Source organism: Elephas maximus, chromosome 1 (assembly GCF_024166365.1).
Source record: "Elephas maximus indicus isolate mEleMax1 chromosome 1, mEleMax1 primary haplotype, whole genome shotgun sequence".
In the NCBI taxonomy this organism is placed as follows: Eukaryota; Metazoa; Chordata; class Mammalia; order Proboscidea; family Elephantidae; genus Elephas; species Elephas maximus.
Window position 1 is genome coordinate 121,783,258 of NC_064819.1, and position 14,005 is coordinate 121,797,262.

Consider the following 14,005-nt stretch of genomic DNA (forward strand, 5'->3'; position numbering starts at 1 on the left):
CACACCATGCACAAAAACTAACTCCAAGTGATCAAAGACCTAAACATAAAGACTAAAATGATAAAGATCATGGAAGAAAAAATAGGGACAACCCTAGGAGCCCTAATACAAGGAATAAACAGAATACAAAACATTACCAAAAATGACAAAGAGAAACCAGATAACTGGGAGCTCCTAAAAATCAAACACCTATGCTCATCTAAAGACTTCACCAAAAGAGTAAAAAGACCACCTACAGACTGGGAAAAAATTTTCAGCTATGACATCTCCGACCAGCACCTGATCTCTAAAATCTACATGATTCTGTCAAAACTCAACCACAAAAAGACAAACAACCCAATCAAGAAGTAGGCAAAGGAAATGAACACACACTTCACTAAAGAAGATATTCAGGCAGCTAACAGATACATGAGAAAATGTTCTCGATCATTAGCCATTAGAGAAATGCAAATTAAAACTACGATGAGATTCCATCTCACTCCAACAAGGCTGGCGTTAATCCAAAAAACACAAAATAATAAATGTTGGAGAGGCTGTGGAGAGATTGGAACTCTTATACACTGCTGGTGGGAATGTAAAACGGTACAACCACTTTGGAAATCTATCTGGCGTTGTCTTAAACAGTTAGAAATAGAACTACCATACAACCCAGAAATCCCACTCCTCGGAATATACCCTAGAGATACAAGAGCCTTCACACAAACAGATACATGCACACCCATGTTTACTGCAGCTCTGTTTACAATAGCAAAAAGCTGGAAGCAACCAAGATGTCCGTCAACAGATGAATGGGTAAATAAATTGTGGTATATTCACACAATGGAATACTCCGCATCGATAAAGAACAGTGACGAATCTGTGAAACATTTCATAACATGGAGGAACCTGGAAGGCATTATGCTGAGCGAAATTAGTCAGAGGCAAAAGGACAAATATTGTATAAGACCACTATTATAAGATCTTGAGAAATAGTATAAACTGAGAAGAACACATACTTTTGTGGTTACGGGGCGGGGGGAGGGAGGGAGAGAGAGGGTTTTTTACTGATTAATTAGTAGATAAGAACTGCTTTAGGTGAAGGGAAGGACAACACTCAATACATGGAAGGTAAGCCCAATTGGACTGGACCAAAAGCAAAGAAGTTTCCGGGATAAAATGAATGCTTCAAAGGTCAGTGGAGCAAGGGCGGGGGTTTGGGAACCATGCTCTAAGGGGACTTCTAAGTCAATTGGCAAAATAATTCTGTTATGAAAACATTCTGCATCCCACTTTGAAATGTGGCGTCTGGGGTCTTAAATGCTAACAAGCGGCCATCTAAGATGCATCAATTGGTCTCAACCCACCTGGAGCAAAGAAGAATGAAGAACACCAAGGTCACAGGACAACTAAGAGCCCAAGAGACAGAAAGGGCCACATGAACCAGAGACCTACATTATCCTGAGACCAGAAGAACTAGTTGGTGCCCGGCCACAATCGATGACTGCCCTGACAGGGAGCACAACAGAGAACCCCTGAGGGAGCAGGAGATCAGTGAGATGCAGACCCCAAATTCTCATAAAAATACCATACTTAATGGTCTGACTGTGACTAGAGGAATCCCGGCGGGCACGGTCCCCAAACCTTCTGTTGGCCCAGGACAGGAACCATTCCCGAAGACAACTCATCAGACATGAAAGGGACTGGACAGTGGGTAGGAGAGAGATGCTGAAGAAGAGTGAGCTAATTATATCAGGTGGACACTTGAGACTGTGCTGGCATCTCCTGTCTGGAGGGAAGATGGGAGGATAGAGAGAGTTGGAAGCTGGCAAAATTCTCACTAAAGGAGAGACTGGAAGGGCTGACTCATTAGGGGGAGAGCAAGTGGGGGTAAGGAGTAAGATGTATATAAACTTATATGTGACAGACTGACTTGATTTGTAAATGTTCACTTGAAGCTAGATAAAAGTTAATTAAAAAAAAAAAAAAAGAAAGAAACCATTCCAGCTCCATTCCAATGGAAAACTTCATGATGGAAATTAAATCAATTACCTGGTAAAGTTTTAAGTACCAGGAGATAAAATACAGCACCCAAGACTATAGTTTCCAAGGTTTTCTTTTTTAAATTGTTCCTAACATACCAAGATTATCAGTGTCTGGCGAAAACAGCCTCTACTGAGAATTTATTTTTAATCTTTAAGGCTGAGAGTTTCATTCTGAACAGCAATAAATCAGATTAACTTTAGTCAGCATTAGTTATATACATATAAAAACCCAACCCAGTGCCATTGAGTAGATTCCAACTCATAGCGACCCTATAGGACAGAGTAGAACTGCCCCATAGAGTTTCCAAGGAGCACCTGGCGGATTCAAACTGCCAACCTTTTGATTAGCAGCCGTAGCACTTAACCACTACGCCACCAGGGTTTCCTATATACATATAGAATGTTTTTAATAGGTTTTTAAATGTTTCATCCTCTGGATATGCTAACCCCATGTTTTCTGTGTGGCTCTGATAAATTGTATGACTTTACCCCACTGATTAATTTTTGGGATCCGTCTCATTTAATACTCATAATGCTATGACATAAGTACTATTAATAGTAGGATTATTAGGCCTAAGCAGAGAAATGCTTGGGACTTTGCTTACGATAGAACATGACATTAACCTTAGACTAATTCAGTTACTAAATATCATGGACTTTAGTCTCCTCCAAGGTCCTAATCAAAGTGGTAGAATGGTACGTGAACTTAGCTAAACATTGGTCAATGGCCATGTCTGGGCCAGGAAGCAGGCGCTGTGCCTGTTTAAGTGAATAACATGCCAGCTGAATTTGTAAATTATTATTTCAGATGAGCTAGTTGTTTAAGAATAGGGTAAGCAATCTAATACGTTATATCCATTGAATAAAAGACTGATATGGCTAATATACGCAAACAGTTAAAATTAAATATAAAAAGTCACTATGATCACATCTGTACAAAATTTTATTGTAGTTTGAATAACAAGCATGTAACAAAATTTAGAGCATGGCAGAAGATGAAATCTCAAATTATGTTACTTATGAAAGCACTAAGTACAGTACACAAAGACTGTTCATAATATTTTAAAAGTCTGCTTAAAAATATCAAGACATACTAGGATTCATGGGTTGTCTTTCCTTGCATCTAGAGCACTTATTCCCATGAGCTTTGCTGCAATGAAAACTAACATATATGAACATACACATATAATAAGTGAAATGGAAAGTGAAGGCATACAACAAATATTCCAATTAATCAGCAAGTATGAAGCACTAAATTATTTTTGAACTTGCATTTTCTTTGAGTGTACTGATCAGGAACAAATGAAACACTTTCTTCTAAAATATTTTAAATAGTGTGATATACTTTTGACCATTCCCAATGTAATTAATACTCTTTCTTAGCATAATCATTAGTCTAATTTTAGAATCAGCAAATAAAATAAGAAACACATTAATCTTAGTCAGAGGTGATATTCAAAACATTTAACAACACGTAGCCCACAGACCCTAACCAATAAGCACAGACACTGGGATAAGTCACCAGCATGGCGACTGTCCATCCCAGCTGAATATCAGCCCTGTTTTTATTTCCAATGACAAATACATGTGTTGGCTAATGTAGAAGCATGAGTTATGAGATACGAAACATGAAATTCACACAGGCATAAAATTGAACTCAAATACTCTACTACATGGAGGCTAGATGTGAAACATTTCACAGTGACTAAAAATGACTGGCTGAAAGGCATTGTTTTTCATTTTATTCAACTGATTAAAACCAATGGACTTACAAGAAACCCTTGAGATTTAGTTAATGCTACTAATCCAAAGACTCCAAATTTTTGAGGAGCCTTTTAAAATCAGTATATATGACCTTTAACATATTTTTCCTTAAGGAAAAACAAAACACCGAGGTACTTTAGTTTCTTTTCAAGGGATTATTGCTGGTTATCTTCCTGAGACGCAAAGACCACAAAAGAAAAGCACCATCTCAAGGTTGCTGAATGAGGCATCAGGCACTAATAATTTGGTCCTTTCCTAAAGGGATCTCTTCCAACAACTACACTAAAACATAGCGATGGGTCACAGATGCCAGGAGGTCCTGGTTGCCCTTGGATTCCAGGTTTTCCATGCTCTCCATCTTTGCCAGGGATACCTCTGTCTCCCGGAGGACCTTCTTTGCTTATTCCAGGAGGGCCTTCTGGACCTAAGATGGGACATTAACAATATCTGAACAAAGTAGTTTGGCTTTAGATGGTGAAATAGCTGATTATGAAAGAAATTTACACTGCATAAAAAAACTCTCAAAAATTTTACATATTTCCACTAATGTGAAAAAAGGAGTCATTCTCTTGCTAATTCTACCTACTTGCTGCTTTGTAAAGAACTATCTAAAAATAATCAGTAATTTTATAAAATTATTGTTGTTGTTAGGGGCTGTTGACTAGATTTCCATTCGTAGTGGCCCATGTGACAGAGTAGAAATGCCCCATAGGATTTTCTAGACTCTAATTTTTATGGGAGCCAAATGCCAGGTCTTTCACCCACGGAGCCACCAGGTGGGTTCAAATTGCCAACTTTTCAGATAGCAGCCAAGCTCTTAACCATTGCACCATCAGAACTCCTTTTTATAAAATTAGACTAAGCTATATACATAGCAATCATGTTACTGATTAAGACATGGAGCTAACATTCTAATATTCCAGTTTGTGGGTTGCCCAAGCTTATTTCTTCCTTTCAGCATATTTTTTGCCAATACTAGTGTAAATTCCTGGAAACCCTGGTAGTATAGTGGTTAAGAGCTATGGCTGCAAACCAAAAGGTCAGCAGTTCGAATCCACCAGACTTTCCTTGGAAACCATACCGGGCAGTTCTACTCTGTTCTGTAGGGTTGCTATGAGTTGGAATCAACTCAACAGCAGCAGGTTTGGTTTTGCTTTTTTTTTTTAACTGTAACTTAGCAGCTGACATATAAACTAAAATTCTAACAAGTCACTTTTGCACCATATTTGCAGTAGAAATTACTATTTCCATTATTCATTTTTGTTCCCAAATCTGAATACACTGTAAAAACAAAATATTCAGATTTTAGGATACAAATACTTCCTACAACCACTGCTAATAAACATGTTAACATAACAATGTTAACATTAATCACTTACCTATGATGGTAGATATTGTTTCTAAGTGCTTTACATAAACAATATTAAATTATTTAAACTACCCCAAAGCCTTATGAGGTAATAATAATCTAATAATAAAAGCAAATGTATCAAAACATAACTATGATTGTTTTTCACTGCTCTAAACACGCTATGCATACCAACTCATTTAATCTTTCAATAGTGGCATAATGCAGATAACATTACCATTACCATTTTAAAAATGAGGAAACTAAGGCATGGCAAATTTAAATAGTACACTTGAAACTGTAAACAAATGTCTTGGTTTTAAATTATTTGATATGGATTTATAATGATTTTCTTGAAGGAAAATACACAGCAACTCTTAGAAGCAAATGCCAATTTTTACCTGGGGGACCAGGAGGGCCTTGTTCTCCAGGATACCCAAACCCTTGGTTCCCCTTTGCCCCGTTTCTTCCTGGTAGACCTGCAGAGTTTCAAACATGTGAGTAAGCTTACTTTTCTTATAAAATCACTGCGTCCCAGATGGTTTCTTTCAAAACTGTTAATACTCATATAGAAGAAAGAATCTTTTAAGAACAGCTTGCCATCTATTTTTTATTACTCATGGGAAACAATTTCTGAGTCAAAAACTTCTAAAATTATGAGTAATCTAGACAAAAGACTTAATGAGAGTTAGATACTAAGAAAAGGAAATGGTTTGGGACTATGAGCCCTCTGTGTTAATTATAGTTGTTCTTTTACTGCTTTCACTAAATATCTAAATTGCTCATATAAATTTAGATTTAAAAAAAGAGAAGAATAAACAGCATTTCACCTAAAACATTCAAGGGCAAAGAGAAGTTGTGGGCTATTATGAAGTTTGGTTGCAAAACATTAATTTTCCTATACTAGACAACAGTAATTTTCAATGAAAAACGTTACTGTACAGAAAGTTTACCAAAGTCAGAATAAAAGAAATAGTATCATTGGTTTTCTACTTAAAGACCTTACTAGACTCAAACAAAATTTCAAAGCACATTTTCAACATTTTCTAATTTGTAATTCACAGCCTTCATAATTCTAACCTTTCTATCTACTTAAGAATATTGCTTCAAGAAAAGAGAACAAATCCTCTTTAATTCAGTTGACAAATCACTTAAAGACAGAGATTTACAAAAAAAATTAACTAGTACCATTCATATTATCATCCATAAAAACAAAGATAAACTTTCACTTATTAAATGCATATAGGATGTGTGATGGTTAAGGTTGTGTGTCACGATTCTCAGTGGTTTTGCAGTTATATGATATTGTGATCACCTCCATCATGGGATCTGCTGTGAGTAGCCAATCAGTTGAAAGGGAGTTTCTTTGGGTGTGTGGCCTGCATCAGATGTAAGTGGACATTCTGGAAAGGTTTTTTGTTGTGGGCTTTTTGTTTGCGCTGGATCCTACAGCTGGCTCCTGTTCATTTGACAGGTAAGCTACTAGCTCAGGTCCTTGAGCCTGAGCTAGTAGCTTACCTGTGGTCTTGCCTGCCGATCTTGGGATTCATCGATCTCACAGCCTGTGAGCAAGAGCAAGAGCCCTGCCCTCTGACCAGCCAATCCTGGGTTCTCCAGCCTCTGCAGCTACATGAATCAGGAGAAGCCTCTATCCTGACCCACGGACTTGGGATGTTACAGCCTCTACAACCGCATGAGCCATTTCCTTAATATAAATCTATGTATAAATTTATATGCTTTGCTAGTTTTGCTTCCCTGGAGAACCCAGCCTAAGACAGGATATAAACACACACACAATACATTTTGTTGTCGTTCATTTGCTTATTCAAACAAATTAGTACCTTTTAAACCTCTTGCTCCTGGGCGTCCAGGGGCACCCATTAAACCAGGAACACCATCTCTTCCTGGCAAACCAGGAAATCCTCGGGGACCTTCTGGTCCTATGGGACCAGGTGGCCCAGGAATACCCGGAGAACCATGTTGCGGCTGACAATGATCACAATTTTGAATTCTCTCACTCCGAAGTAAGACCGGTAGCTGGGCTTAAAAATAAAAAAAAAAAAAAAAAAAGAAAGAAAGAAACTCCAAACTTTTTACCTTTAAATGGTGAGTGGGAGTTAATAATACAGAAAAAAAGCTATGTTGGATAGTAAAATAATGCACATCTTTTAGCCAATAATTTCACTTCTAGGAATTTAACTACGGAAGCATTCATTGCTGTCTGCAATAATTTTATCATTATAATCGCTTAAAATAGGAAAACTGAAAAACAGTGAAAGTTCTCCAAATGAGAATTTGGTAAATTATAGACATTCACATTTTTAAATTACCAAGAATTATGTTACAAAATAAAATTTAAGTAAAGGTGAAATAATAATATAAATTGCATTGCAAAAAAATTACAAAAAAGTATGTATAATACTTCATCTTTATAAAAATATATATCTAGGAAAAAAGGCAGAGGCTTATAAATGTTGCTTATTTTCTTCCTTATTTATATCTTCTAGAATTTATACCAAGAATATGTATTACTTTTGTAATTTTTAAAAAGGCTGTAAGAACTTTGTCTTACCTCTTAATACATCAGCGCAAACTTGTCGAATAAACTGTTCTGAAAATTCTTTCCCCTGCATCAAATAATTAGTAGTTATAACATGTATATATCATCTAAAAAGCAACAAAAATATGAAACCATGCAAGAAGCAACATACGTACAGGCTTCCCATCTAATCCTGGGGGTCCCCGAGGACCTGTTTCGCCTGGTTGCCCCTTGGGACCCACAGGCCCCATCAAGCCATCCATCCCAGATTCTCCTTTTGGTCCAATGGTACCTCTGAAACCAGGTTCTCCCTTTTCACCTCTCTAAAACCAAAAGAAATGCTTAAAGTTCGTATTTAAGTATTTCAGACGTTTGACTACATCAGAAATACCTTAAATATGGATATGATTGATATATATATATACATGCATATATGAAAGCTATGTAGAAAACAGCTGGGAAATAAGGCTATGAATCAAGCAGGACATTTCATATCATATTAAACTCTCATTTACCCTTTCATTAAGGGTAAATAGATCCATCCAGCCCTGAAAATATCCATTACTTATTGAGTTTACCTACTTATAGGGTCCCTATGAGTCAGAATTGAGTGCAGGGCAACTCTTAACTGGTAAGGTAATCCTCACTTACCAACTATCTCATCCAACATATCACACTTAGAGTAGTAAAAAAAATCTACTATGCAACTATTTTGTGCATTAACAAGGTGGCAGGCATAGCAGCAACCACTGTGGAGCAGCCTTTCCCTCAAGGAGGCTCTCTGGGTAGCCTCTGGGAAGCTGGGCTGCACTGCCCTGCACCCTGCACTCCCTCCTGCTGGCGGGGATGCTGCATACGGCTGCCATGTGGGGCTGGCCTCCTCGGTAGCTAAGGCCTCCTGGGATTCGCAGGCAGCACCAAGCCAGCAGGCACCTGTTCTCGGGTGCCAGCTTCTATGCAGGCTGAGGCCCTGCATCTCAAAATCGCTGTGGGGTGGGAAGTAAGGGAAGAAAAAGGCATGGGAGAGGGTGCTTGGGAGAAATACAAGCGAGATTAAATCTCCATTTTCACATAACGCCGATTTTTGCTTAACGACCTGGTCTTTGGAACCTAACCATGTCAATCATGAGGAGTGGGTATATCTTGATTAGGCAATATGTCCACTGCCAGGGATACAACAACGAACATGACACAGTCCTGCTCTTAAGGCACTTACTTTCTAGTGCAACAGACAAATACGGAAATATACAATATTCTTCACTGAAAAATGTGCAGAAAAAAACTCAATTTCCAATCAAGAAGAAGCCACAGTATCAGCAAATAGGTACTGTTTCATGCCTAATTCAGTTAGTAAGAGTAAATATACGTACTCTGGAAGTCACTCATTCGGAACTACTACGGAGGAATATGCAACACATCTTCTGTCTTGAGATGCGTAAATAACTAGATTTATACAGTTTCAAAAACCCAATGAACAAGGACTGAAGAAAGGGAGGACAACGCATAAGGAAACATACCTCTCCTTTTGCACCATGATGGCCTTGAATTCCCTTTAAAAATAAGGAGAAAAAAACTATAATAAATGTGAAAACTACAGTATTAGTAACATGACACTTACCTTTTACCACATATTTAATCAAACTTTAATTTTCAATTTTGGAAAATATTGATAGAATTACTAAGAGAATTTACACATATAAGAGACTTTTATGTCTTTTTAAAGGGGACTATTTTTTTTATTGACTAGGCAATGTTTGCTGGGTAATATAAAACGGTAATTTAACATTGTTAATTTATATAGCTGTTTCATTCATAGATATATTCACATATGCTATAGGTCAAATCATACGTAAATATTCATATCTATGAATGATACAGCTATATAAATCAACAATGTTAAATTACCCTTTTAAATATTTACATATGCTATAGGTCATTTATAGGTCAAGTCAGGAATCCCTGGTGGCACAGTGGTTAAGACCTACGGCTGCTAACCAAAAGGTTGGTAGTTCAAATCCCCCAGGCGCTCCTTGGAAACCCTATGGGGCTGTTCTACTCTGTCCTATAGGGTCACTATGAGTTGGAATCGACTCAGCCACAATGGAGTTATAGGTCAAATCATGTAAGTTAGAATGGGATTCTACTGGATTTAAAACATATTATTATCTAAGTGAAAAAACTGAAATCAGATTAAGAATAAGGGGTATTTACTTTTTTATTCTGTGGTTAAAAACAGTGGTTATTTTCCTAAATTTGTGTTCTGAAAATTAAATTTGAATTAACTGCTATTGATAAAAGATGAGTTAAAGCAACGATATCATTAAAAGTGACAAATAAGGAAGAAAACACCTATTTTCCTGGTAATTAAGAGATTAGAGAATCAGTGTGATGTCTAATATGATATTTTTCCCAGTAATATAAATACTGGGGTGCTCATACATGGAACTTATTTGTCATTGCAATCACTGGATAGCTCTCAATAGCTAGACTAGCTCATCTCGATATTTCGTTTTCATATGAAAATCACAGACTCTATAAAATTCTTTCCTGTTTATCTCTCTTACATATTCATTCCAGAGACATATTACAGGTGATAGGAACTCTCAGGGAAGGTATTAAAATTTTTCATTTTTGAAATTTATTTTACATTAGGGCTCTAAACTCAGTTGAGGAAAAAGCCTATAACTGTAACATACACAAACAGGGTTTCATTATTCAAATTTAAAATTAAAAATCCATGTTCTGCAGCTCATTATGGAAATTACTGTATAAAATGTTACACAATGAAATCTGAGCTTGAGTATTTGCTTTGATTTCTTTCCAAGTCCCTTAAATGTGAATATTCAAATTAGACCAAAGTAAAGAAAAAATTAGGTGAAATCAGTGCTTATCACAGAGAAATGTAGATTATCAAACTAAAATGTGAGCATAAAAACACCAATTATTTCATTTTTATACAAAAATCTTATAGCAAGCAAAACACTCTGTAAGGGCATTCTTTAAATACTGAGATTTGTTCCTGAAGAAATGGAGGGGACTCTCTACCAGACATAATCCTATCACTGGAGCCAATGTTAGAGGAAAGAGAAAATAGTAAATGTTCAAGACTAGAACTAAGTAAGAGCTGAAGCTGAAAACACCTGCAATTTGAAAATCCATTAAGATGATTTTGTGAGAGAAAAATTCACAAGTTCACCTGGGCTCCATTGACAAAATGAGGTCCAGAAAGTACACGTGTACAGTATGGGGCAGCATGACCGGTAACTGAGACTTTGTTTACATAAAAAGCTGGGGATGACTATTCAGCTGCAGAAAAACAACAGTTGCTCTGGTCCCTGGGTACTCCATACAGGCTCAATTCCTGGTAGTAAGAAATGCAGCTTCCAAAAAATCTAGGACAGAAGCTTTCTAGGGACCCAAAAACCTACCTTAGGAGAGCAGACACTCGTTTTGCTTGAGAATTGTGAAAAAAACAAGACAATAGTGCCATGTAAGAAGTGTCCATCCATAAGCTAAATTGTGAACTCAAATTTCAAAGGAAATATCCCTCTTTTCAGAAAGTTGTTGTGATAGCAATTTTTGGTGAAAGGCTTAGGTTGTGAAGTTTGCATGGACGAAGGGTCAAAGGCGTGCCTGTGAGGACAACTATTTATAGATATCATGTGATTAACTGAGGGAAACTGAAATATGTGTGGGAGAAGCTCTGTCTGTGTTGCCAGGGAGAGGAATGGGGGACAGAATTGATTTTGCCACTGCGTGAGTTTAAGTAGAGGAGCACTAAAATTTAGAGATTTTAGTGTACTGGAACACAACTGTATGCAAGCCAACTCTTTTTTTTTCTCAGTTCTTTTGCTGTTATTGTTTGCTTCTAAGTTCGCGTCCTTCTTAACATCTAGCGCTCACCTTCCATCCTATATTACAGAGAACCTTCAGGTTATGCTCTCAAACACTCTCCCCCATGGTCTCTCAGATACTTCCAAGTGAAGGATGCATACTCCCCATCCATGGGGGCATCCCTATACAATTTTATCCCCCCTTCCTCAGATTCGGTGTGATTACTACATCTTTCTCCCACACACACTCAGAGAAAGAGATCCACAGGTAGGAGGGCTCATTTGTACAGCTTGCCCTGTCAGTCAGGACCATATTGGAACTGAAGCTATAGGCAAAGATGCCACATAATTATTAATCACTTTTATCCTTTTCTGGTCCAATTTGACTGAACTTACATGTCACAGAACAATCTCTCTGGAACACTATTTAATGAGGAGAATCTAGTCAGGGAAGAAACAAAAACAGCCTATGCTGTTTTCTTATACCACAGGATGAACTTTTAATAAGCCTCTAGAGTAGTAAATGATATCTCTGGACAAAAAAAAGAGGAAAGCAAATACATTTATCTACAACATGGGACCCCACTGTTGATATTTCAGGAAGAAAATCAAGAATATAAACAGTAGGTATGGAGTTGATGCCCTTGTGTGCTACCTCTACACAACAACTACTCCAAAAAATGGGTGGAATTTTCTACCTTCAGTCATTTACTTAACCAGAAAAAAAAAAATGAAAATCATAATCTCATAGCCGCCAATTTTACCAGTATTGAGGAATCAAAATATAAAACAAACAAAGAAAGAAAACCACCATTACTACCACCACCCAGCATTTCCATCCTTTTACATGACACTTTCCTTTTTTCCCCCACCTGTCTTTATTTGCATGGAACCATTTCTCAACATTCCCCAGTTAACTGGTTCTTTGTTTCATTTTCAATCAAAGAAAAAAAAATACCTGTTGTCCTGGAATTCCTTGCTTTCCATTTTCTCCCTTTTGACCCTTTAAAATTCAATACACATTATCAATTAATTTGTACACATATGATGCAATCACATATGCAAATACAAACTATGTATCATCCAGCAGTCTAAAAGACATGTCATGAAAACAGTGATGCAAGTATGTAAAATGCTGTGAGAGATGGGAAGTCTAGTCTCTCAGAGAAAAAAGGAAATGAAAGGCAAGTCAACCTACTACAGTTAAAATGAATAGAGACAAAGAAAAAACTACTGACTTATGGAGAACACATGCATCATTTTAGATACTTGAAAATGTTCTGCTTAGCTCCTATTAATAGCATGAAAATAGTTTAAGAATCTAATAAGTGTAGACATTTTATTAATTTCAGTGACATAATTATGCTCAGTGTTGGCCATGGAACAAGTGAGGGCAAGAAGAGGAATTCTTTAAAAATTTCTTTGAAAAAATAAAAATATATGGCTACATTTAATAAAACACATTCAAATGAAGATCTTTATATCAGGATGAATAAGAAGAAAGAAAAATTAACAAAGATATAAACACATTTATCCATTCAATAAATATTTTTGGGCATCAGCATGTGTAAGACATTCAGCTAGTGTCCCAATGTTGGGCAAGATAATTAGCAGTTTCTAGGAAAACGTATGTTTATAGAACATAACCTACAAAAGGTATGTTGTTGTTACCTGCCATTAAGCCGGCCCCCGAGTCATGGTGACCCTATGTGTTACAGAGTAGAACTGCTCCACAGGGTTTTGTTGGCTGTATTGTTTACAGAAACAGATTGCCAGGCCTCTCTCTTCCACGTAGCCATTGGGTGGGTTTGAGCAGTCAACCTTTAGGTTATCAGCTGACCACAAACCACTGGCGCCACCCACCCACCATCCTATAAAAGGTTTAGTGACTAAAATTTTAAGTCACTCTTGCACATTTATTCACTCATATAAATGATTTTCCAATATTATTCAGTGGCACCTATACACCAGTAATAGGGACACCTAAACAGAGATGCCACTGTTGCCTCTAAATTGCTTACTGTTTGGTGCAGAAGATGAGCAATTAAATCAAGACTGATGAAAATACTATATAATAAGTATATAATGTATAAGTAAACTAAACTTCTGGGCTATATACTATGGGAGAGTACAAGGGAGTATCTGACAGGAAGGGTTAGAGAATATGACTGATCTTGAGCACAGCCTTGAAGGATGAACAAAAGGTAGCCAGGTGGAGAAAGGACAGCAGGACGTACTAGGGAAAGAAGACACGGGGCAAGGAAAAGTAGCTGCTTTTGGCTAAAGAGGTGGGGCAAGAATGGATAATAGTGGGCAGAGTGGCAAGAGATAAGGCTAAACAAAATTCAGGTAACTAAAAAAAAAAAAACACTAGCTGGTACTTTATCCTAGAGATTTTATCTCGAAACGTGCTGGGCACCATAAAAGGATTCCTAAGCAGATGTGTAACCTAGCTATTAGTAAAACTGTTAAAAGTGAGAGGGGAGAGGAGAAGACTGGA

At 37.1% G+C, this 14,005-nt stretch overlaps 1 protein-coding gene across 3 annotated transcripts in view; it reads right to left on the minus strand.

Annotated features, from left to right (window-relative positions):
- Positions 1-2,953: 2,953 nt before the first annotated feature.
- Positions 2,954-14,005, minus strand: part of COL21A1 (collagen type XXI alpha 1 chain) — a 189,765-nt gene continuing 178,713 nt past the window's right edge. For all 3 annotated transcript variants that reach the window (XM_049894674.1, XM_049894655.1, XM_049894663.1), the window contains 7 exons: positions 12,464-12,508; positions 9,190-9,222; positions 7,849-7,995; positions 7,706-7,760; positions 6,975-7,175; positions 5,535-5,612; positions 2,954-4,209 (listed from right to left, as the gene is read on the minus strand). In XM_049894674.1, the coding sequence (XP_049750631.1) occupies positions 4,022-4,209; positions 5,535-5,612; positions 6,975-7,175; positions 7,706-7,760; positions 7,849-7,995; positions 9,190-9,222; positions 12,464-12,508 (747 nt within the window). In that variant the 3' untranslated portion in view covers positions 2,954-4,021. The remainder of the gene's footprint in view (positions 4,210-5,534; positions 5,613-6,974; positions 7,176-7,705; positions 7,761-7,848; positions 7,996-9,189; positions 9,223-12,463; positions 12,509-14,005) is intronic.